At 49.3% G+C, this 25,010-nt stretch overlaps 2 protein-coding genes across 2 annotated transcripts; one reads left to right on the forward strand and one right to left on the reverse strand.

The window, feature by feature from the left end:
- On the forward strand, nt 1-3,713 carry LOC118849777 (peroxisome proliferator-activated receptor alpha-like). Its single transcript, XM_036758745.1, has 2 exons — nt 1-558; nt 2,995-3,713. Exons 1-2 carry the CDS (start codon nt 129-131, stop codon nt 3,240-3,242), a joined length of 678 nt encoding a protein of 225 aa, XP_036614640.1. The 5' UTR covers nt 1-128; the 3' UTR covers nt 3,243-3,713.
- Nucleotides 3,714-11,549: 7,836 nt separating this feature from the next.
- On the reverse strand, nt 11,550-24,066 carry LOC118849778 (cysteine-rich DPF motif domain-containing protein 1-like). The gene is made up of 4 exons (XM_036758746.1): nt 23,909-24,066; nt 22,505-22,617; nt 20,667-20,778; nt 11,550-15,059 (listed from the first exon to the last, which is right to left on the reverse strand). The coding sequence occupies exons 2-4, from the start codon at nt 22,615-22,617 to the stop codon at nt 14,913-14,915; spliced, it is 372 nt and encodes a 123-aa protein (XP_036614641.1). The 5' UTR covers nt 23,909-24,066; the 3' UTR covers nt 11,550-14,912.
- Nucleotides 24,067-25,010: the final 944 nt, after the last annotated feature.

The raw sequence follows: 25,010 nt of genomic DNA on the forward strand, positions 1-25,010 counted from the left end.
TCCAGTCCACCTCCTCCACAGCTGGGGCTCGGTTGACACGTCACCACTAATTGTATCAGCACCCAGACAAACCTCTTAAAAACCAGTTGTTTTGGTGTCTTCTTCCATAGCCTTTTGTCATCCATGACATGGAAACCCTGTGCATGGCAGAAAAGACACTAATGGCCAAGCTGGTGGCCAACGGGATCCAGAACAAGGAAGCAGAGGTCCGGATCTTCCACTGTTGCCAGTGCACCTCTGTTGAGACTGTCACAGAGCTGACGGAGTTTGCTAAATCAATCCCCGGCTTCGGCAACCTAGACCTGAATGACCAGGTGACTTTGTTAAAGTACGGGGTCTATGAAGCCATGTTTACAATGTTGTCATCAGTGATGAACAAAGATGGGATGTTAGTGGCCTATGGGAATGGCTTCATAACTCGTGAGTTCCTGAAAAGTTTAAGAAAACCATTTTGTGACATCTTGGAACCTAAATTTGATTTTGCCATGAAGTTCAATGCCTTGGAACTTGATGACAGCGACATTTCCCTTTTTGTGGCTGCTATCATTTGCTGTGGAGGTGAGTAATTTTGAAAGTTATGTGATGGGCTCAAAATCTTGGGGATGCTGCAATGGAAAATAGACCATTTATTTAAACCTTCCTTGGGAAATTGAAAAAAACTACACTTAATAACCACCAAGACATTTCAACAAGCACAATTAAAAAGTAAGATCATATATAAACCGAATTGTTCACAAGGTTTTTCGTTTTTCAAGAGCACATTAACAAAAGAAAATTTAAGCCTGTTTGTCTCTGATCCCTTCTCCTGGGTATGTTTTGTTGCTATTTAGCTGTTTCATCTGTGCAAACAGGGCTAACTCTGCCAGTAAGTGTCTGAGGCCAGATTTGAACTCAGGGAGATGAGTCTTCCTGAAGCGCCATGCCCTGTGGCCCTCCACCCCCCAGCTGCCCCAACAACAAAAGCCTCTTTTAGCCTAACTTTGAGCTGTATCATTGTCTTCTGTTCTTGCTTTGTATTTTCTCATGAATTATGATTTCTATGGCACAACGATATTCCCATCCCGTGGTATCACAATTTATGGAGCCGTTTCAAACTGTGCCACCTCTTCATGTTCTCCCTCGACTGGACTGTAAGCCCCTTGAGGACAGTCCCGGCCTTTGCATTGCACAGTGTCTGAGCTTTCTTCCCCCCCCTATTCATGCATGAGTGCCCCTAGTCCTTTCCCATTATTTTGGTATCACAAATGAAGCACTATGGTGTAACAGATGCAGATGGGTATAACGTCCTTGGGTAGGGGTGGGGTATGTACAGTCCTGGTAACGAGATCATTGGATCAAAGGGAAGTCTCTATGGGTTAATTTTATTCTCCAGCTAATAACAGGCCTGTTTGCTGCTCACAGCCCAGATAACTTCAGCTGCTCTCTTTCCCAGTGTGATGGGTAACTTTTTGACTTGCATTTTCCTGGTCAGAGCAGTCATTCAGATGGACGCTAGGGATTTTTCTTGGAGACCACTACTCTTCTTATCTTTCCTTGCAGAGTGGGTCTATAGGCATTCTAACAGAACATTTTGAGGCAAAGCTGTTTCTCCCCTTAGAAGTGTGGCTTTCTGCTGCTAAAAACAGTTAAAAGCTGAAGTACTTTCCTGATGTTCGTGGGGAGGCTCTAATTCTGCTGGAGATAAACCTGGGCCTCCTTACCCTGCAGAGAAGTTGGCTGTCTTGTCACCAAATGCTTGACTTGCTCACATACCTTAAAATAGACCCGCCTAGGGCCAGCAGAGGCTGTCCCCAAAGGAACCCTGTAGAGAGGAACCAAAGAGGCCGTTTCTGCCCGGACACTTGGGCCGACCTTTCCTAACATGGAGAAGCTGAGGATCCCATCACTCTTCCTTAAGGGTTAGAATTGGTAACGAATCCTCTCCTCCTTTGTCCCGGTTCTTAGGCCTGGTTCAGACATCTGGAGGGAAGCAATGCAGCTGGGGCCACCCCCATGCTTGGAATGCCCTCCCACCTCCTTTCTGCCTCCTTCCTGCTCCTCCAATACACCCCCCCAAATTCACATAAACATATTCGTTCGTGTTCACCTTGTCTCAGAGTGTAAGCCCCTTGAGGGCAGGGACTGTTTCATTTCTATCTTTGCATCCTCAACATTAAGCCCTGTTTTTAAGCACTGAGGTGGACTGAAGGATTATTTCCATAGTAATGCATGACAAAATATTGAATTAGTGATGTACCTTTTTAAAAGGCAATATCTCACTTTTGTATAATGCTTTATTGTTTACAGACCATAAACAACATACTTCTTGCCAAAGTCCTGTGCTGCAGGCCACGCAAAGACCTGTATTAAGGCTCGGTGGTTAAGAGATTTCCTACGTCCCACAGTTGGGGTCAGAGCAAGGACTCAGACCACCATCTCCTGAGGCCAACTCAACTTCCTTTTTGCCATGCTTTGTAGAGAATGTAGACACATTCCCCATGCCTCAACCAAATTTACCTTTGCTCTAGGGACAGCGCCAGGTACTAGGAAGAGTGCTAGATCTGGAACCAGTCACAGACCTGGGTGCGAGTCCTGGTACTGCTAGCTGTGTGGGATCCAGCACACGTCAAGGGCCCTCAGAGCTCCACTCACTTTTGCACATTCCAGCTCTCGATGCTTTTCTCGGCCCATGATGGTTGATTTTGCTTGACTCTCATTTCTTTCTCCTTGTTAAATAACTTACTTTTCCATTTTATTGGATCAGTGGCTACATAGATCAACTTCTTGGTGCAGCAAAATGCATGTTCTTGAGAGGAGAGGCCCTGCGCAAATCTAATTAGGGGCTGGTCCCATTTAAGATGTGAATCTCTAACGTTTTGATTCAGAAGGTTGCTTTTTTCAATTCCACAGAGGGTTCCTGCCCTCACTGCCTGAAGCCCAGGCCGGCCTGGGGCTACTCACTGGGTCACTCTCTCACTGGCTCTAAAGATGCCCTCTTTTTCCTTCTGAGACTAGATCGGCCGGGTCTCTTGAACGTGGGACACATTGAGAGGATGCAGGAGAGCATCGTGAACGTGCTCCAGCTTCACCTGCAGAACAACCATCCTGACGATAACTTCCTTTTCCCCAAGCTGCTCCAGAAGATGGCCGACCTTCGGCAGCTGGTCACAGAGCATGCTCAGCTGGTACAAGTCATCAAAAAGACTGAATCTGATGCCGCCCTGCATCCTTTGCTGCAAGAGATCTACAGGGATATGTATTGAGTTTTTTAGGGTTTTTTTTAAGACAGCATTTTTTCAGAATATTTAAAGCCAACAGAAATATTAATGATAGATGGGAGCAAAAAGACTTTGCACAAATGTCAGCTGTGTTTTAATCCTAGAACATGGAAATCAATCATGATCCAGACAGCTGGAGTGCCACATTTCTATTGGTTTTTGAAACAGTATTTCAGAGAGTTTGCCAAGTATCCAAAAGCTGATGATGAGAGGGTCTTGGATAGTCAGGGTAGAATTGGGGGATTCTGTCTGATTCTGTTAAGGCACATGATTTTGATCAAATGCAGATTTATTTATATTATTTGATTTTGTATTTGGTTAATTGGTAACCTCATAATAAGGACTTTGTTAGTTCTGCTTATCGCCTTGGGTTCTCATGCTCATTCTATGCTAGTCTGGATAACAATGGAGCCTTCCTGAAAATGTCCTCAAGTCATAATTGGAGTGGATGGAAGGCTGGGGTACTCAACAGGCAGCAAAGGATTTCTTAGAAAGATTTCACTTCCATCAGAATTTCAATGAGTATCATGGTACCTTTTTACCTTAAGATCTTTTCAAAAGGCTTTTTTTTTTTAAATTAGTCAAAAATCCAAAGGCTGCATTAGATATCTACATTTGCAGTTGTTGAGATTGTGCCAAGACGGCTGATCTCACATTTATGCAGCAAACTCCAGAACAGTGTTCTCCACGCCAACACAGAAAGGGCTGATTTGCAGAATCTAGAAGGGCTTCAGTGCTTAACATCACAGATTCTGAAACTGCTTTTTGGGTCAGCAGGAACTGAGTGACATCTGAATCTTAGAATGTGACTCTTAGGGCTAGAAAGGACCTAATTATCTCATCAGGCCCTTTTCATCTTACAGCCAGCAAATGCAAAGTCCTGGAGGGGAGGGGCTCTTCCAACTCTGCCCTCCTGCTTCCCTCTCCAGGGCCATTCAGTCTTCCTCATGGGATCCAGCCAACACACCACACCCTTCTCTTGTTCTTCACTCTCTTCCCACCTGGGCTTGCTACCTGACTGACCTGCCTCGGGTCTGGTCACATCTCTCCTGGACAATGCTTGTTTGGGATTGGTTTGTTTTGCCAGGTCTTATAAACCAGTCCTTCTCCTGCCCCTCTTGAATCTTTCCCCCACCTTTGGACCCATCAGTACAAATTGCCTCTTCCCCAGAGATGAACCAGCATGCTTTGGACTCAACTGACCATGGCATACACCTAGGGATTCGTTCTTAACATCCTATCCACCTTTCCCTTTCTTTTCCCTTGTCTGCATTTTGTCAAGGTGGCTCCTTTGCTCCTTTTTTCTACAACCTCGCAACCTATTTGTTTTTGGTTTTTGGTAACAAACTCCCTAGGAGAGAAAATGAAGCCAGTTGGATTTAGCATGCCAGGATGTTGGGTGGCCTGGCCATCTTACCTTAGGGCCATACAGTTTACTGACAGAAATGACCTGGGGAAACAAGATGATTCTTCAGAATAGACAGTGGCTTCTGCTTACTTTCAGGGTATAACCATGTCTTGGCTGTTTCGGGAGATGTTGAGTGAGCACAGCCTCCTTTTATTTGCCATGTTGAACTATTCCTGGAATCCCTTCTCCAGCAGCCACAGAAATGTTGATCACAAGAATTAAAGATCACATTGTACATTTCTGTCCACTTCTCTTCATCTGCAGTTATCTATCTAAAACATGTTGAATTAAAAGCGTCTTCTCCTTCCATGTTAATTATGACCGATAAACAGCCTCCAGAGCATCCTGTCAGCAATAGCCCCTAATAACAGAACACTGCATCTTGAGCTTGTTCCTGCTGATTCAGACTCCAAGGGACAAAGCACTTTCTTTTCCAACCATGAGCACTGGAGCCCACTGAGGTCTTGATGCTCCCACCCCAGGGATCCCCAAGTCCTCTTTAGAATGGGAAATCTGGATCACCTAAGGGATGTTCATTGACTTTTCCTCTACAATCTTGGAGTAAGCAAGTTTAAATTCCAAAAAAAATGATCCATATGCACATTCCTCTAGTGATCCCCACACAGAAATGGGTCTTGGGGCATCTGTCTCTACCTCCATCTCACCCCAGTCTGTGACAGATTACAACTGGCCATAGTCTCAATCCCTCTTCCATGCTGAGTGGACAGTGGGACAGCTCCCCTGTATCCAGGCGCCTGTGACCCAGCAAGGCCTCCCTCCCCACAGGACTCCTGGAAGCCAGGACTCAAGGGAAGCCACTCACCTCCAGTTCTCCCACCTGCAGGAGCCAGGCACAGGAGCAGGGGTCACCCTCTCTGAAAGGCTGCAGGCTTGCTCTCATTCTGGGCCGGATGGTGAAGGGGTCTGAAAAGGGCACGCACTCACAACACTGGGAATTAGGTGTCTCTTCAGAAAGGCAGACCCTTCCATTCTGTCTCCATCAAAGTTGGTCTTGTATTTGACTCACAGTCATGAAACAAACAATGCTTATTGCCCTCTCCTGCTCAATGTTTCCCAGACCTTTATTACAAACCCTTGTGAGGGCAAAATTTGACCCAGCGGTGTAGAGGGACATGACTGACAGATTCTGCGTACCAAAGAGCATGTCTGTCACACTCCCTGTTTGAAGGGAGGCTCCATTTTTTTAAAGGACAGAGGCCCACCCTCTAAAAGAGTGTCCAAGTGCTGTTTCCATTGGGCCAAACTCTCTTCCTCTGAAAGTCAGAATTTGATAAGTATATGGCAACCTTAGAAGAAAGAACCTCAGAACCTCATTGCTGGGACCACTATGGCCCTCAAGCAGATCAGGAACAGAGGGGAGGTTGACTTGCCTGGAGCCCAGGCCTTAGCCTCCAGGGATCCATCCCTGGTGCATGATCACCAAGGACAACCCAACCTTTCCATGATTTCATCACAAGATCTCACATTCTCGTGCAGTCCAACAGTACCTCAGGAGATGCTTACAAATAGGGGTGCTAACAACTACTGTATTCTGGGCACTGAAGGTGGACAGCCCTTGGTATGAATGAAAAGGCTAAAATAGCCCCTCTTCTCTAAGCCTCTGGACTCCTTGCTGCTTGGGAACAGGCCACTCTGTCCTCTTCTCCTCCCCAAATCCATGAGCTTCCCACTAGGGAGAACACTGGGCCTGTCTGTCCCCAGGGAGAAGCCACTGGAGAGGGGCCAAGCCAAAGCTGACAGAGCCAGACCAAGGAAAACCATGAGTGGTGAGTTGTCGGGAAAGCACCAAAGCCATGGGAGCAGTGACAGGTGTGGGCCACGCGTCGAAATCAGTGATGAGCCCTCAAACAGGGCTGGAAATGCAGAAGCTGTCTCTGCATGCCCACGCACCACCACTGTGGAACCCAGGCAGCTGTGACCCAACCTGCAAGCAGACACAGTGAGGAGACTGAGGTGCCGGCTCACCAGAAGCAGCAGCTCAGGGGTCCCCAAAGGCAGAGCTCCCTCCTTTCCATTTTCATCTAACGTACTTTCAGATGTCCGTTTGTGTCCAAGGCTGGTCTTGGCTTCGCAGCCAATGACAAAGGCCTGGACCTCCATGGGCAGGGCAGCCTGTGCTCTTTCAAGGGCTAACCTGGGACCTGATGAGTCATTAGATGCTTATACAAGACTTCAGGTTTTTTTCCCTTTTTTTTTTTTTTTGGCAAAGCACTTTTTCCTTCTGACCTTCAGTCTTCTCCTTTCTAAAAAGGGGATGATGATCCTGAGGTCACCTGCCTCCCAGAAGGCCTTTTTTAAGCACAGAAAGCCAGCTCTAAAGAGGAGGTCATTTGTCTTCTGGAACTTAAACTTACCCGTAGCCTCTGCACCGATCCAGGCGCAGACTAGGGCAGGAACAAGGGGGAAGAGCACAGCACCTTTGCTTCACCAGTTACAGGGCAAAAGAGAGGACACTGCTCTCTGGCAGCCATGCCACAAGCCCAAACCCAAAAGATTCATGCCCATGAGACAGCCTGGGTGACAAACAGCAATAGTAATGAGCCTGCTCTCTCTCCTCTGTCCATGGTACTCACATGCTACAGTCCCTGATGGGGAACAAGGAGGAAGCCGGGTTCTGCCCTGGGTCCTCCTCTCTCAGCACCTGTGCCCCCAAAGCCAGCTAGAGTTCTCCTTTTCAGCTCTAAACACTTCATCTTAAAGATACTCCTCCAACATGAAGAATTAATCCTTTCATTTGGCCAAGTTTCCAGTGAGTTCCTTTTACAAACTGAATGGCGGGTTTTTATTGAGCCATTCATCCCACAAAGCTTTGGGGCTGTCTCCTGACGTGCCCAGAAGGGAGGGAATCCCCCTTGTAAAACATGTAATACGAGTCTGGTCTTGAGCGGATGACACAAAGCCTGTCAGAAGACAGATGTGTGAGACACTACCTGCCAACCACTTCCCAGGGGCTTGGTGTCTCTAGCCACCAGGGCACTCAAGTGTAGCCCTGGGAGCTCCCAAGAAGGCTGGAAACTTTAGAACCACAGGGGCTTGCTGAGAGTTTTGGGTCTGCTGGGATGTTGTCAGAAACGATACTGGGAATGTCTAGACATCACTGGATGGGCAGCCAACAGACTGGGACTCCAGCCCTGCTCCATCCCGGGCACCTTCCATAGGTCTGTCTTCCCTACCTCTCAATTCAACAATGATGTTCATGCTGCTCAGCTCCATCCTGCAAGGTTGGGAGATGTCTCGGACCAGGGATGCCTTGTAATGTCAGTTCAGAAATGTATGAGGAATGAAATTTAATATGACTTTTTAAAAATGCGAGTGGGAGGGGAAGTCCATGGAAAACAGGTTCCAGAAAGATTCGAGCTGGAAGCAATGTTAAAGATCAGCTAGTCCAAGCTCTTTATTTGATCGATGAGGAAGCAGAGGCCAGGGAGGCTGTGTGCCCAAGGTCACGTGGGAGGTGACAGCTGGGACTCAAAAAGCAGGCGTCCTGACTCCCTTCTCTGTTCTCCTTCCTGCTCTATGCTGCCTTCACTCTCCCAAGCAGACCCTCTTAGAGAACCTTGGCATCCCTCAACACTGAGTGACTCTTGGATGATGCTTCCAGTGAGTGAATGATATGAATGAGTTTCAAAGGGAATTGTGCAGGGAAGTCGGTGGATTGGGGGCACCTGGGCCATGTCTTAGCAGTCCTACTGAGACATGGAACACTACTGAGTGCCTTCAAAGTCCTTGGTGAATTACCTCCCAACCTTAAGTTATATTCACAGGTTCATACCTGCCTGAAAGAGGAAGGCTATGTTTGTTCCACTATGTGGAATGAAACCCAAACACCTCCAAAAAGAGGCACCCCATCAGTACTGGCTCAAGGACATGGCATTTCTTTCTGATGCCCTAGTTGGGGCTCCTATGAAAGGGCAGAGAGCCTCCCTACTCCCCATCCACTGTGCCCCCATCTTTAAAGTGCCTTGAAAGACTAGGAGACCTTATACCTGGAGGGCCAAGAGATGCAGGGAACACCAAGCTGTGGCGACGACCGTCTGAGAAGAGCTGGGTCTCCACGCCCTAGACCCTACTGCTCAGGGAAGGACTGTTCCCCTCCCCCACCTTACCTACACAAACCAACTGCTATAGGGCTTGAGCCCAGTTTTGAGGCACTCAGGGCAAGCTTCAAGGCAATTTCACTTTTAAAAATGGCAGCAGTGAGCCAAGATGGCGGCTGAAAAACAGGGACTAGCGTGAGCTCCCCACCGAGTCCCTCCAAAAACCTGTAAAAAATGGCTCTGAACCAATTCTAGAACTGCAGAACCCACAAAAGAGCAGAGGGAAGCAGGGCTCCAGCCCAGGACAACCTGGATGGTCTCTGGGTGAGGTCTACCCCACAAAGAGCTGGGAGTGGAGTGGAGCAGAGCCCAGCGTGGGCAGTGCAGACTAACCAGACCAGGAGCCGGGCTGAGCGTGCCCTAGCACCCTGAATCAGTGAGCTGCGGCAGTTACCAGACTTCTCAACCCACAAAAACCAAAGACAACAGAGAAGGTTAGTGAGAAAAGCTGCAGGAGTGGAAGTTGTTCGCGGTTTGGCTGCTGCCCTGGGAGCAGTGGAGGTGGGGTAGCTGCAGAACTACAGCTGCAGTTGCTTCTGGCCCCAGGCCCACCTGGTGGGAGGAATTGGGTGGCAGATCAGAGCAGGAGTGCAGAGCCTGCTGAGGATCTGGGTCCAGTTCGGGTTGGGGGTTCTTGGGGAGGGAGGAGTGCTGGTGTGGCGGAGCTGGCGCATCCCCCCAAGCTTGGAACATAGAACTCTTTAGTCTACAAGCAGTCATGCCCCGCTGAAAAACTCAAGGGTTTAGTTGGTTGGTTGGGAATATGGCAAGGCAGCAAAGATGCACCCAGATTCAGTCTCAGACTTTTGATTCTTACTTTGGTGACAAAGATGACTAAGGCATACAGCCGGAGGAGGTCAACAAGGTCAGGGAGCCTGCGACAGAAGCCTCCAAGAAAGGCATGAACTGGTCTCAAGCCATGTAAGAGCTCAAAGGGGATTTGGAGGAGCAAGGTGGAGAGTAGAGGAAAAATTGGGAAGAGAAATGAGAAGGATGCGAGAAAACCATGAAAAATGGGTCAGTGACTTGCTAAAGGAGACCCAAAAAATTGATGAAAAATACACTGAAGAAAACAACACCTTGAAGAATAGACTGGCTCAAATGGCAAGGGAGCTCCAGGAAGCCAATGAGGAGAGGAATGCCTTGAGGGGCAGAATTGGCCAGGTGGAAGTGGAGGTCCAAAAGACCACTGAAGAAAATACTACCTTGAAAATTAGATTGGAGTGGGTGGAAGCTGGTGACTTGATGAGAAATCAAGATGTTATAAAACAGAACCAAAGGAATGAAAAAATGGAAGACAATGTAAAATATCTCATTGGAAAAACCACTGACCTGGAAAATAGATCCAGGAGACATAATTTTAAAATTATTGGGCTACCTGAAAGCCATGATCAAAAAAAGAGCCTAGATATCATCTTTCAAGAAATTATAAAGGAGAACTGCCCTGATATTCTAGAGCCACAGGGCAAAATAGAAATTGAAAGAATCCACAGATCGCCTCCTCAAATAGATCCCAAAAAGAAATCTCCTAGGAATAGTCACCAAATTCCAGAGCTCCCAGATCAAGGAGAAAATACTACAAGCAGCCAGAAAGAAACAATTTGAGTATTGTGGAAACACAATCAGAATAATACAAGATCTAGCAGCTTCTACATTAAGAGATCGAAGGGCTTGGAATACGATATTCCAGAGGTCAATGGAGCTAGGATTAAAACCAAGAATCACCTACCCAGCAAAACTGAGTATCATGCTCCAAGGCAAAATATGGACTTTCAATAAGATAGAGGAGTTTCAAGCTTTCTCAGTGAAAAGACCAGAACTGAATAGAAAATTTGACTTTCAAATACAAGGATCAAGAGAAGCATGAAAATGTAATCAAGAAAAAGAAACTGCAAGGGACTTAGTAAAGTTGAACTGTTTTGTTTACATTCCTACATGGAAAGATGACATGTATGATTCATGGGACCTCAGTGTTGGGGTAGCTGAAGGGAATATGCATATACGTATACGTTTATGTATATTTGTATGTGAGTGTGTATTTATGTATATATGTATGAGTATATAGAGAGAGAGAGAAAGAGAGAGAGTCAGCATAGGGTGAGTTGAGGATGAGGAGAAGATATTTAAAAGAAATAAAATAAAATTAAGGGATGAGAGAGGAATGTGTTGAGAGAGATAGGGAGAGATAGAATGGGGTATATTATCTTGCATAAAAGTGGCAAGAGAAAGCAGTTCTGTAGGAGGGGAAGGGAGGTCAGGTGAGGGGGAGTGAGTGAGTCTTGCTCTCATCGGATTTGGCCTGGGGAGGGAATACCATACATACTCAATTGGGTAACTTACCCCACAGGAAAAAGGAAGGAAGAAAAAGATAAAAAAGGGGGGGGTGATGATAGAAGGAAGGGAAGATGGGGGTGGAGGTAATCAAAAACAAACACTTTAGAAAGGGGACAGGGTCAAGGGAGAAAATTCAATAAAGGGGGATAGGTTAAGAAAGAGCAAAAATAAAAAATACAAATACAAATAAAAATAAAAATGGCAGCAGTGCGTAGTGCAGGGAAAATAGTGAGTGCTCTGGAGTATCTCCCTGAATGTGTGCATCACGACTGAACAAATAAAGAAACAAATGGAGGCTTCATTTAGGCAACGGGCTACTCTACTGCCCTTCAGGCTGATGCCGGGAGCTGTCTCCCAAGCTCTTTCCATGTCCTCATAATGGGAACTCCATCCACAGGGACATCTGGAGGGACAGTGCATTACTACAGTAACAAATCCCATGATGCAAAGGTACTTTAATCAACCAAAGTAACATCCGTGATGTACATGATAGGCTTTTAAATCTGCGTCTTCTGTGAATTCTTACAATGTCAATAAGGTGTGTGGTTTTCTGGCAGATTAGAAATACAAAGTAGGTGGAACAACGCAAAGTTCTGGTCATTTTGATTTAAAAGCTATGGCATTTCTTTTTTAATTAAATCTTTTTTTCCAATTAACGGGCATTTATTTTCTATCTTCACCTCCCTTTCTCCCCCAATGGGGAAAAGAAAGGAAGAACAAAACTCTTGTAACAAATATGCAGTCAAGCAAAACATATCCCCACATTGGTCAGGTCCACAGATGTTTGTCTCATTGTGCAGAGATTCCATCCCCAATCTACCAGGAGGTAGGCAGCATGTACTAACCTTGGTCCTTTGGAATCGTGGTTGGCCATTTCATTGACCCAAGATCCTAAGTCTTTCAAAGTTGCTTATCTTTACAATGTTGTTACTGTACACAGCATTCTGGTTCTGATCTCTTGCCCCTAAGTCAGTTCAGAAGAGTCTTCCCAGGTTTCTCTGGAAACATCTTTTTTTATTTCTTGACACACAAGACATTGCATTCATAAGCCATAATTAGTTCAGGTACTCCCTACTTGATGGTTTCTAACTCTTCTTTCTTTGATCTCTCTGAGGTATAAGCCAAGTAAAGGTATTACTGCTCGACCAAAGAGTATGCATCTATACTGACTTTTTAGGCACTGTTCTAAATTGCTTTCCAGAATGGCTGGACCATTCTCCACCAACAGAGCATCATTGGACCTGCTTTTCCATAGCCTCTCCAAAATTTGCCATTTTGCTCTTTTGTCAACTTTCTCAATCACATGGATGTGAGGAAGAACCTTTAATCATTAGTAACCTGAAACATTTCTTCACGTGGCTGTGAAAGCTCATATTTTCTTCCCTTGAGAACTGCCTGTTCATATCCTTTTCGCTATCAATTGGGAATTCTAAATTTGAGTCAGCTCCTTCTACATGTTGGAAATAAGACTTTTATTAGGGAACATTTCATTTCTACTTAGTCACCCAAAATTGATTTCATCTTAGTCTGTTGCATTAACTTAAGTGCCTGGACATAGTAGGCACTTGGTCGATTCTTATTGGCCAACTAACCAGGGCAAGACCTGCCATGTCCAATGGCCAGTTTGCACAAACTGGCTATTCTTTCTTTCAATCAGCTGACCAACATTTCACTAAATACTGTTTGCCTAACAAAGGTGACCCAATTCTCTCTCTCTCTCTCTCTCTGCTGCTGCTGTTTATTATCAAGTATTCTTACCAAAGAAAACTGTCCCCTGTAGAAGCTTACATCTCTGCGCTCAGTCATTAAGAGGGAAGGCCACAGAATTGTGACTGCAGGCAACACTCCTGAGATCCATCAAGTTCTTGGCTCATCATGCCATGCTGCCAAAGGCAGTGTGTGCCCCCTGGTGTCATGGCCCTTTCTTCGGCTGACTCATAAAAATGCCCATGTTTCTTTTCGCTTCCACTAAGCCAGGACCTCCAAGAGGGAGGATCTCACTGGACCTGGACAGAAATTGCCAATTTCCGGAGTGAGGTATTTTGTCTCTTGGTTTATCTCTTACATTTATCTCAAAACTTCTTAGGTGCCTTTACTGCCCTGAAAATGTCGCCAAGTTTGGTGAAGGTTGTTCATTCATAACACTACTAAACAGGGATAATTCAAAAGGAGCAGCTACTGAGGAAGCTTCCGTGTATAACCCCACTAACGCAGATGAATGTCTCTCACGATCTTGGATGACGGCAGGCCAGGGATGGAACAGGGCTGAAATGAAAAGTTCAAAGACCTCAGGAACAGGGAAGCCCTGAGTGCCAAGCTGCCGTCGGACACTTGCAGAAGGGAGGAGGGAGGAAGGGAGATGGCCTTTTTCTATTCCCAGCGATGCAGCATGGCTGTCTCCTGTTTGGCACAGTAGAAACAGGTCTAGAGCCATTTCCAATGTGTTATCTCTTGTATGAGCACACATTCACTAAGAGGAGACGGAACTGAGAGTATCCACTAAGGATTTCTAGCTTGACTTTATAGGAACCTGTGTTCTTGGGATGTCACACCGTAAGACTGATGAATGTAAAAAGCTAATTTCAAGGTACGGTTTGCCTTAAAAGGTTTTTAAAAGAATAAACTATTTTTAAAAGTCAATTGGCGGCTTATTCGTGATCTGTTCACTCGATGGGATGAAATGTTTCCCCGGATCCCAGCAGCTGGTGCTCTGTGGGAAGTGAGACTCCTCTTGTTCTCTAGGCTTCCCTCAGTAACCAGTACCTACTGACAGAGACTGGATTGAAACCTGGAGCTCTTTCCCCTGTAATCCTCAAAGTCTCTTAACTCAGGCAGCACGCATAAGGCTTGGCATAACAACACGATGCTAGAATTAAATCCAGTCCCATCAGGCAAAACATGCCACTCTTTCCTTCTAAAAACAGGGCCATTTTAAAATAGGTCACATCCAATCCCAGCATGAACCTCTCAGTAAACCAAAAGTCATCCAAGCCAGGAAGGCAGGGCCCTTCCCCTGTCCTTGCCCCTGTCAATGGGCCTGGGCCCGGCCTGGAGGAGGAAAAGATGGAATATGGTGACTGTGGAGAGTCTCTGGTACATTTCTGGTGTGCCCTCCCTAGCATGATGCTGACTTAGACTGCTACTGGGCCTGAAAAAGCCAAATATGTGAAAATGGGAATAACACGCAATATTTCATAGAAAGTGGTGCCAAGAGGGGCAACCACCCTGGACAGCTTCTCCCCAAGCACTGTTGGGAGGCAAAGGAGATCCTCCATCACGAGTGTGAAGGGAAAAGAGGATGGTTGCAGGAGGCCTGGGCCTAAGGCTGGCGGAGAAAGCTGGTGCTTGCCTCCCCTGCCAGAGGAAGAAGAGGGGGTGGGCCTCTGGCCAAAGGACTGGGTCTCTTGTTGCTCTCATCTGTTTCTCCCTTCTTCTCTCTCAGCCACCATGGATGGGTGCCAAAGGCAAGGACTGTCCTGCTCAGAGGGGCCTCGCTCAGTGGCACTGTGCAGCACCTTTGGGCCCATAGTGGCTTGGGACTAACTCTGGGGCCTACTGCAAAGAAGCCTCTGGATTAGACTTATTCACAACAACTGAAACCAGAATTCCCACTGGTTTCTGGGGTTGGAAACAGTGACCAGCAATATGAAGACACCCTCTAATCGGGGCTTGGCCACCCGGACACCTCTAGCCCCCTTTAGAGACCACAATGACGGCCGATGGAGGCTCTTCTGTTCACAGGAACAAAACGGAAGAAAAGTGTCCTGACAGCGAGGGGCAGCCACGGCCTGACCATTAGGTCCTCGAGTCAAGCTTCCTGGAAGTAACTTTGGACAGAGAGCATCTCTTCTCCACATCCTGCCGTATCTCCAGAGGGAAAGCACTGAGATTCTCATGAACGCAGGGGAGGCAAAATCTTTTCGAGTAGAATAAGCTGCACTCCTGAAATGGGAGAGAATGGTGAGATTGCTGGGGACTTCTTTAAGTGCTGGCTGCTTTACACCATTAACCCTTCAAGACCTGCAGGCCAGCCAGCTCCTCTCCCTTCCTCCCCTCACCCACACAGAATTAAAGGAATGAAAAAGTGGAAGACAATATGAAATATCTCATTGGAAAAACCACTGACCTGGAAAATAGATCCAGGAGACATAATTTTAAAATTATTGGACTACTTGAAAGCCATGATCAAAAAGAGAGCCTAGATATCATCTTTCAAGAAATTATCAAGGAGAACTGCCCTGATATTCTAGAAGTAAAAGAGTAAAATAGAAATTGAAAGAATCCACAGATCACCTCCTCAAATAGATCCTAAAAAGAAAACTCCTAGGAATATTGTCGCCAAATTCCAGAGCTTCCAGATCAAGGAGAAAATACTACAAGCAGCCAGAAAGAAACAATTTGAGTATTGTGGAAACACAATCAGAATAACACAAGATCTAACAGCTTCTACATTAAGAGATCGAAGGGCTTGGAATAAGATATTCTGGAGGTCAATAGAGCTAGGATTAAAACCAAGAATCACCTACCCAGTAAAACTGAGTATCATGCTCCAAGGCAAAATATGGACTTTCAATAAGATAGAGGAGTTTCAAGCTTTCTCAGTGAAAAGACCAGAACTGGATAGAAAATTTGACTTTCAAACACAAGAATCAAGAGAAGCATGAAAAGGTAATCAAGAAAAAGAACAAGAAAAAGAAATCATAAGGGACTTACTAAAGTTGAACTGTTTTGTTTACATTCCTACATGGAAAGATGACGTGTATGATTCATGAGACCTCAGTATTAGGGTAGCTGAAGGGAATATGCATATATATGTGTGTGTGTGTGTGTGTGTGTGTGTGTGTGTGTGTGTGTGTGTGTGTATGTAAATGTGTATGTGTGTGTGTATATATATATATGGACAGAGGGCACAGGGTGGGTTGAATATGAAGGGATGATATCTAAAAAAAGAATAAAATTAAGAGATGAGGGAGGAATATATTGAGAGAGGGAGAAAGGGAGAGACAGAAGGGGGCAAATTATCTCACATAAAAGTGACAAGAAAAAGCAGTTCTGCAGGAAGAGAAGAGAAGGCAGGTGAGAGGTAATGAGTGAATCTTGCTCTCATCGGATTTGACCTGAGGAAGGAATACCACACATACTCAATTGGGTATCTTACCCCACAGGAAAAAAAGGAGGAAGAAGATAAAAAAAAAAGGAGGGATGATAGAAGGGAGGGCAGATGGGGGAGGAGGTAATCAAAACAAACACTTTCGAAAAGGGACAGGGTCAAGGGAGAAAAGTGCATAAAGGGGGATAGGTTAGGAAGGAGCAAAATATAATTAGTCTTTCACAACATGAGTATTGGGGAAGGGTTTTACATAATGATATGCATGTGGCCCAGGTTGAATTTCTTGACGTCTTAGGGAGAGTGGGTGGGAAGGGAAGAGGGGAGAGAATCTGGAATTCAAAGTGTTAAAAACAGATGTTCAAAAACAACAAAAAAAAGTTTTTGCATGCAACTAGAAAATAAGATACACAGGCAATGGGGCGTAGAAATTTATCTTGCCCTACAAGAAAAGAAGGGAAAAGGGGATGGGAAGGGAGTGGGGTGACAGAAGAGAGGGTTGACTGGGGAACAGGGCAACCAGAATATACGCCATCTTGGAGTGGGGGGGGGTAGAAATGGGGAGAAAATTTGTGATTCAAACTCTTGTGAAAATCAATGCTAAAAACTAAATATATTAAATAAATCAAACAAAAAAAAAGGCCATTCGCTACAAGCTTCCTCATCTAACATCCCTCCAATCCCTCAGCCACCAGTTCTTCCTTCCCCATCTCCCATGAAGAAGCGGCCTCTCTCCTGCCCTCCGAAGCCCCTCCCTCACTGATCTTCAACCCCTCCCTCTCTGCTGGCTCCTTCCCTCCTGCCTACAAACGTGGCTGTGTCTCCCCTCCTTGAGCCCCGCTATCGTCCTATATCTTTTCTCCCTTTTCTGACTAAATTCCTTGGGAAGGTCTACGGATGGCACCTCGAGCCTCCCCTGTTCTCTGCGCAGTCCACCTTCCAACCTCACCATTCAACTGACACTGGTCAGAGTCTCCTAAGAGCTCCCCAGGCCGGCTCGAGCGGCTTTCCCCATCCTCGCCACTCTCTGCCCCCGCAGGTGGCACTCGGCCCATCACCCTCTTCTCCTCAGTACGCTCTCCTCTCTGGGTTAAGATGCTATTCCGCTTGGTTCTCTCACCTCACTCCGTCTCCAGCTCCTTGGCAGCAACCATAGCCACGCAGAGCCCAGGTGATCCCCAGGGTGTGCTCCCAGGCCCTACATCCCTTGGTGACCTCATCGGCTCCCACAGACTCAGTGGTCACAGCTAGACCGATGACTCTCCAATATGCTCATCCAGCAGCCCTGATCACTCTATCCTCCAGTCTCAAACTGGATGTCCAGCGGGCATCTTAGACTCAACAAGGCCCAAGCAGAACTCCTTCTCTTTTCCCCCAAATCCTGGGCCCTCCTACCCTCCCCCATCCTCCCAGGCCCCCAGCTCACACCCTGGGAGTCACCCTCGACCCCTCCCTCATCCTTACCCCTCACATCCAGTCTATTGCCAGTTCCCTGACTTTACCTTCACATCCCAAATCTACCTGACCCTATATATAAAACGCTCTGGAGTGGGGGGGAGGGGAGTGGAAAAAAGGGACCCTTTTCCAGGCCTAAGGCTTCCGTTCCCCACGTTCTCTGTGATAGTTTATGACAAGATGACTAGGTTCTCCACGATAACTACCGTGGCCAAGGAACCACCCCCTCCCATTTACCCTCTGAAGGCATTAAGGACCACAACCCCAAGGGCACTGCCCCTGAGTCAGGCCTCCCTGAGTCACTCAAGGTCCTGGCCTCCTCTGCCCTGCACAATGGGCTTGTCTTTTGTCTGATCTCCTCCTCACACCCTACACCCTTTGCCAAGCCTCTCTGGTTGGTCTGTGTGCTCTCAGTTCATCCTGCCCCATTTTCTGCTGAATTCCCCTTATTTGGTCTTTCCCCTTCAGTGGCCTTCTGGGTAGTTGTGCAGTGGGTGAGAGGAGGCTCCCAACTTGCTCACTGTACCTTTCCGTTTTGGCCTTCAGAATTTCCCAGCAGCATTCTGGATTACAGGTTCCCCACCCCCACCCCTCACAGCACCTTCTGCCCACAGCATGGATGGGCACTGAACCCTGCACAGGAGCCCTTCTTCTTTCTCCCACATTCTACCCTCTACCCCCAGCTTCCCAATCCTATCACTTGGGCAGCCGGATCCCTTGTGTTGGTCTAAATCAGGCCCAGGAGGTCATGTCTCCTCGTCACCTCCTTCACCTTGAAGGCCCAGGTCTAATGGCTTATATTTCCTCTGGCTACCTCCTGGCACTACCTCAAATGCTTGGCAGAAGTATGTGATGACAGACAGACTGATTGACTGTGAGCCCAGATGGGCTCCTGGGTCAGTGGGGAGGGAGTCAGGCCCTGGGGGCAGCCTTCTCAGTTCAAATTAACAAATGTGTGCTAAGTGGTTACTGTGTGCTGGGCTCACCCCAGGGAAGGCAATGCCTAGCCAGGCTCCCTACCGGCTCACAAAGCACCCAGGTCTGGAAGGGAGAGGAGACAAAGTCAATAACTAAAGCAGACAACTTCACGGAGGAAGGCCAAAGCGGGGAGGGTCAGGGAAGAGCATTTCAAAAGAAGGGTTCAGGAGGCAACCAGGTATTGGGCTGACAGGCTCAGTGTGGGGACAAAAGGACAAGGGCATGAAGGAAAGTCAAGGAGAAAGACGGGACAGGAGGGCAGTGCCAGCCTGCCAGGGGCTACGAATGCCTAGGAAAAGACTTGGAATCTCAGTTAGTGAGAGAGTGACCCTGTGTGAGCTCAGAGCATGGCCATGTCTGTACATCAAGAAAATCAGTTTGTCAAGAGGCAGAGGAAGAGTGAAGAGTCCTGGAGGACCACGCAGGAGCAGCCACGGGGCTCTGGAAGCCCGTGCCAGAAGAGCGTCCTGGGTTCAAAGCCTCCCTGCCCACCAGTGAGGTGCAGTCGGAGAGCCTGGCTTCCAATCCAGCCACTTGACAAGCCAACAATCCTCACCCTGTAAAAGGAGGGGAGGGGACGGCCTGTGGGGCAGCAAAGTCCCTAGGCTGAGGATCAGGCAGGTTGGGGGCTCCCAAAGAGTGTTCTGCAGTAGTGGTCCTGAGTGCGGGGAGAGAGAGGAGAAGGGGCCTGGGGACACCCAGCCTCAGGAGATGGGGCATGGAGGTGGCACTGAGGAAGGAGGCAGAGAAGGAGCAGGCAGGGATGGGGGGGGCATTCCCAGGGGAGGTGGGGCAGAAGCCAAAAGACTACAAGGAGTTAAAGAGACAGCTGGCAAGGGAGGAGCACAGGGCAGAGGCGACTTTCCGAAAGTGTAGCAGTGAGACAGAGGAAGCTGGGCCTGGATGGGGCAAGCCAGAGGCACCGAGGAGAAGGACAGAAGTAGGGAAAGAAGACCCTGGAGACGGTCAGCGGTGGTGGGAGATCCCTCCTCAGGGACAGAAAGCTTCTCTTTGTCCTCCCTCCTGCTCCCAGGCCCTGCATCCAGTGGCCATCATCAGAGGTGCTGACACTTTCACTTACCTGCCTCCCTCCCACTGGTCTTCCCTTTCCCTGCAGCAGACACAGGCCAGCTTGGGCCACATAATGCCACCGTGGGAGCTGATGGTGGGGAAGGGTCCCCAAGGGCTGCTAAGCACGAGCCAACAGCCATGGGCCATTCTCATCCTCTACTTCAACAGTCTCTTTCCTGGTTTTGAACTAAGAAGTCGTCAGCCTGGCCAGAGGGGAGTCCAGCCCTAGGCCTTCTCGCCCACGACTGCATCTTACCCCTATCTACTTTGTCTGATTTCTGGTCTCTTCCTAAGTGGCTCTAATAGAGACCGCCTGGCATCAGGAATGGAGAGCATGGGAACTGGAGTTGACAGCTTCGTTCAAATGCTGCCAGACTTAATAGTTTTGTGGTCCCATCTGTGGCCTGACTGTGGCCAGCCAGCAGATTCAGAAATGACTCCCACACCCATTCAGGGTCACTTCCTCCCTAGAAACGTAAAACCAGTGCAACACACAGAGATCATTCACACGCACACAACCACTCTCATTCTCTGCAAGGTTCTCCAGAGACTGCCATATCAAACAAACGACATTTGCTACGATGCAACAAATGGACCAGACTTCTTCGCTGTCTCCAGTTGGGCTCCTCTCATGCGTTGCCCTCATCCCACCCACATCACACCCTGGTCCTGTGCCTGCCCTGACAAACCAAGCCTCGCCAACATCCTTCCCCCTGTCCCACGGCCTTCTCAGGAAAGGGCAATTCTCATTAGGGAAGCTGGGCCTGCTCTCCTCCCCACCTCAAGCCCTTCCCCCGTCACCCAGAGGGGCTGGGCCCCCAGGAAAGGGGAGGGGACCCCCGCCAATCCCCCAGCTGTGTCTCCCCCAGCCCAGTCCCACTGTTCGCTGAGCCGAGGACTCCCCCCACCCCTCCAGGCCCCAGTCCCATACTACTCACCAGGCCCACGCACACCAGCTTGCTACAGAGACTACACTGAGAACCAAGGATGAGGAATTTGTCTCTGTCTGAGGTGAAAGGGTCCTTTAGCACATAGCATTCCTCCAGGAGCCTGAAAGGGAAGAACCCAGGGCAGTGAGCACATGGCCTGGGGTTCCCAGAGGTTACACTTTCTCTAGCAGACCGTGGAGGACTCAAAGGCACAGTGACCAATGGAGACTTCTCGTCCAGGTAGAATCAAGGTTTCAGGTTCAGATTTAAAGCTAATCCAGCCTCCTCACTGCCAAATGACAAGGAAACTGAGGCCCAGACCTGCCCAAAGTCAAGCAGGAAGGAGCAGAGGAAGGATTCGAACCCAGATCCTCTGCCTCCCATCCCACTATTCTACTATCCCCACTTCAGAAGAAGGGGCACCTTCCTGCCAAAGGGCTCAAAGCCCCAGAGGAAGAAGGGAACAGAACCAAGAGGAAGCTCCTGTGGGCAGAAGCACAGTCACATGGCAGCGGAGAGGTGTGCTCACCCTCAGCCCCTCCAGGAAGCCCCTTCCCCTGTGGTCCAGCTCTGCCGTGGGACAGCTCCCTCTCTGATCCACACTGATCTCACGGTTCTCCCTCTCCAAACTATCCACATGCCATTTTCCCAGCTCCTGGCTCTCCTTGGCTCTGTACCCCCGCCAAGCACAGCACGTAACACCAGGCACTCAAACGTACCACACTTACAGGAGGCCCAGGGGAGCGCTCTTTGTAAGACAGAAGCTGCAATGTCCCACGTTGTGATGCCCTGGCCAAGGCTTTACAGAGCACCCACCACACATGGGCTCACTCTGTGCGTCAGGCTGGGTGGGTATGCTCAGCACCATTTTACAGGTCACACAGCCAGTAAGTGGCAGAACCAGAGGCTGGTTAGTGTTGTCTCCAAATCCAGGGGTCTATCCCACTCCACTGGAAGGAAGGTGACAGCCCACTGGGGTCTGTAAAGCCAACCACAGAATGGCAGAAAGTGGCCTGGCCATTCAGAAGAGTGAGGGCTACACTCAGGCCTTGGTTGCCCTTGCTCCTCCCCAGGCACCCAGGAAACACCTGTCATCTCTGCACGGGCCCTGGGCCCCCTGCTCCTGCCCCCACCACAGCAGCACCAGCCTGGGCCCCCGGCCCCTGGACCTCCTGCCCCTGCTCCTACCACAGTAGTAGCACCAGCAGTACCAGCAGCCCATGTCTCTGGCCTGGGCTCCCCCGGTTAACCTCATAGGTGCAGCCCAGACTCTAGGGAGACCAAGGTGGGGGGTCCTCACCAGGCCAGGTGGAAGAGCTGCAGGTACAGAAGGCTTCTGTGATGGAAGGAGCAGGGGAGGTCACAAGCCAAAGCAGGAAGTGGCGAGGCAAGTTTGTAAACAAGCTTTTTTCCACTTGTCACCGATTTGAGCAACAAGAGGAAAAGGGACTTGGTCACCAGCTCTGGGGGTAGGTCCTCTCTAAGGGACATCAACCTCAGTAGAGCCCCCTTGAGCCCGGCCGGCGGCACCATCCCCTGCAGAGACGTTCATGGCCCCAGAGGATGCTCCCCTGCCTCTTCATGGGCAGTGCTGGCGCGGGTTCAAGCCACCCACCCAAAATAAAGTGAGGCCCATAAATTTCCTCTGACAGTTCCTACTGCTTCTCAGGCTTGTTGGATATTTCATCCTGTGACCAGAGCACATCTTGGGATGAATTTCAACCCAGCTGTTCAAAGCCAGCCCTGCAATCTCGGCTAATGGGACCCAGACTGGAGAAAATCAAGGACACACAAGCCACTGCTCACTTGTCATCACTCAGACAGCTCTCCCCAAGGCAGATACTCACACGACAGTACGGGTATGGGGAGGTTTCTGCCCCACGTAGCTGTACGGCGCAGTCAGGCCACACAACTGGCATTCAAACATGCCTTTGGGCTCGGGCTCACTGGGAGATTCCATCTATAAAGTCAAGAATATAAATAAATTTACGTTCCGAGGCAAGAAAAATTCTGTGACGTTGTTCAGCAGTGTCCGACTGTCTGTGACCCTGTTTGGGGGGCCTTTTCTTGGCAGACATAGTGGAGTGGTCTGCCATTTCCTTCTCCAGCTCACTTTACAGATGAGGAAACTGAGGCAAACAGGGTTCAGTGACCTTCCCTGGGTGTCTGAGGCCACATTTGAACTCAGGGCCTCCTGGAGGTCTAACCACTGTACCACCCAGCTGCCCAGAACAAAGCTTTTGACTTCTGTTAATGGCTGGGAAAGTGCATCTAACCTATGCAATAGCTCTGCCAGGTAAACAGAGCTATTGCTGCTGGGTGGATGAAGAAACTGAGGCATACCAGGGCTCTCTCCAGGGCCCACCCCCTGTATGGCCCTCTGCACTCTGGTGCTCAGAGCCCTGGCCAACAAAGTCCTCACAACAACCCTGGAAGACACAAGCTTTTATCATCTCCCTTTGATAGTCGAGGTAACAACAGACAGTGCAGTGACTTGCCCAGGGACACGCGGTAAGTTCCTGAGGTTCCATGTGCACTTATCTTCCTGATTCAGGGGCAACTAGGGGCCACAGATGTAGAGCATGGGGCCTGGGAAGACCCACCTTCCTGGGTTCAAATCACACACTTACTAACGGTGTGACCCTGGCTCAGCCCCACCCCCACCACATCCCCCCAAAAAGAGTCTATTGCACTAGTTGAGCCAGAGGTGCAGAGGGCTTATAGTGAGGTGGGAGGAGCGGTCAGAGAGGGGAGATTCTACGAGCGCCCCGTGGCTCCAGGGGCCGTTCTGGGAAGTCCGCGATTAGCCCCTGGGCTCGGCTTCCTGTCACCCCACGGCCCCTCTCTCTTACACCCGGGAGCAGCCCCGTCTAATGGCTAAGTGGCTGCCCTTGGCCGAGGCCCGGCCAACGGGTCTGGTTAACCAAAACATCGGCATGAAAGGCAGAAGACTTGGGCTCCCGTTCCCCATCTGCCCTCCATCTCCAGCCCCCAGGCCTTAGCACAACGTTCATAGTCGGCAAGAAACCAGGACTGGGTTACAATGTATCCTATCCTGGGGGGGGGCGGATTCGGGGTGGGGGACGGTGGTGTCAGTTTCCACTCTGGGACACGTGCAGGCACCGGGCTGAGCAGAGATTCTGGAACCGCAAGGCAGCCGGCAAGGATGCGCCTGGAGCATGCGCGTGCGCATGCGCAATGGTCCTCTTTCCCCAGACCCCCGCCCAGGCTCCGCCCGTGAGGTCTCCTACCTTGCTGCTCTGGGCTCCCGACTCCAGGCCCTCCAGCTGGTGTACCTGAGGTCCTTTCGGGGCGGAGCGTGGCCGCCCGGCCTGACAGAGGAGGGTCACCCAGCTACAGTTGTAGGTCTCGCCCCGCCCCCGGCGTCCTCTCCTACGCAGGCCCCGCCTCTGACGTCAACTTACACGCAGGCCCCACCCCCAGACCTTCTCTCTTATGCTGAGAGGGCTCTTTTCCAGCCCACCTGTCATTTATTCATCCCTTCAAGCCCTTTAATAAATGCTCCAGTGGCTGTAATACAATACAGAAGAATCCTCTGCTTGGCATTCAAAGCCCTTCAAAAGGTGGCCCCCACTGACACTCTACACCTCCCCCATGCTCAGACAGTCTTCTGGGGCTCCTTCTGTACCAGTCTCCATCTCCCACCTCCAAGCCTTTGCATCGGCTTCATAAATGTTTGTGAACTGTATCTCCGCAGTGGCCCACCGCAGGAAGAGAGGAGGGCCGCTTCCAGCAGAGGCCCGTGGCCACGGTACACAGCCCGAGAGGAGCCATACTTCGGTGGGCCAGCACGGCTGAAGAGACCCTGGAGAAGTTGTCCCGCAAAACCGCAAACTTGGGAGCCGTCTAGTAGGTAAGCCCAGATCTAGATTCCAAAGGTCCGTGCCTGAGCACGGGCTTTCCTGACGTCCAGCAGCATCCTCCTTGAAGAACCAAGCCGGGCATCTGGCAGGAAAGAGAGAGAGTGCAAACAGCCAAGCTCCCAGGACCGGGCAAGGTGGCGCATACACGTGGTGACCTGAGTGCTTAACTGAGGACGATGCCCGTGCGGGCATCTCAGAAGTCCGCCTGCAGCTGCGAGCTCCTGGAGGTTGCCCTAAGACTTCCGGGACAGTAGGGACTCACCAGCTCCAGGGGCTCCAACCTCGGCCTCTCCTTTCCTCCACCCCTCCTTCTCTTGCCTGTCCCATTCGGGCGGGTGATGCTGCTGACCACCGCCATCTCTTTGTGGATGGCTTTCTAATCTGCATTTCAAGGCCAGCGACTGCATAGAACTCACCTCTAACTGAATCTTCTCTTAGTAGTTTGCATCATCGTGACTGGTATCGCTCT

Source organism: Trichosurus vulpecula, chromosome 5 (assembly GCF_011100635.1).
Source record: "Trichosurus vulpecula isolate mTriVul1 chromosome 5, mTriVul1.pri, whole genome shotgun sequence".
Lineage (NCBI taxonomy): Eukaryota > Metazoa > Chordata > Mammalia > Diprotodontia > Phalangeridae > Trichosurus > Trichosurus vulpecula.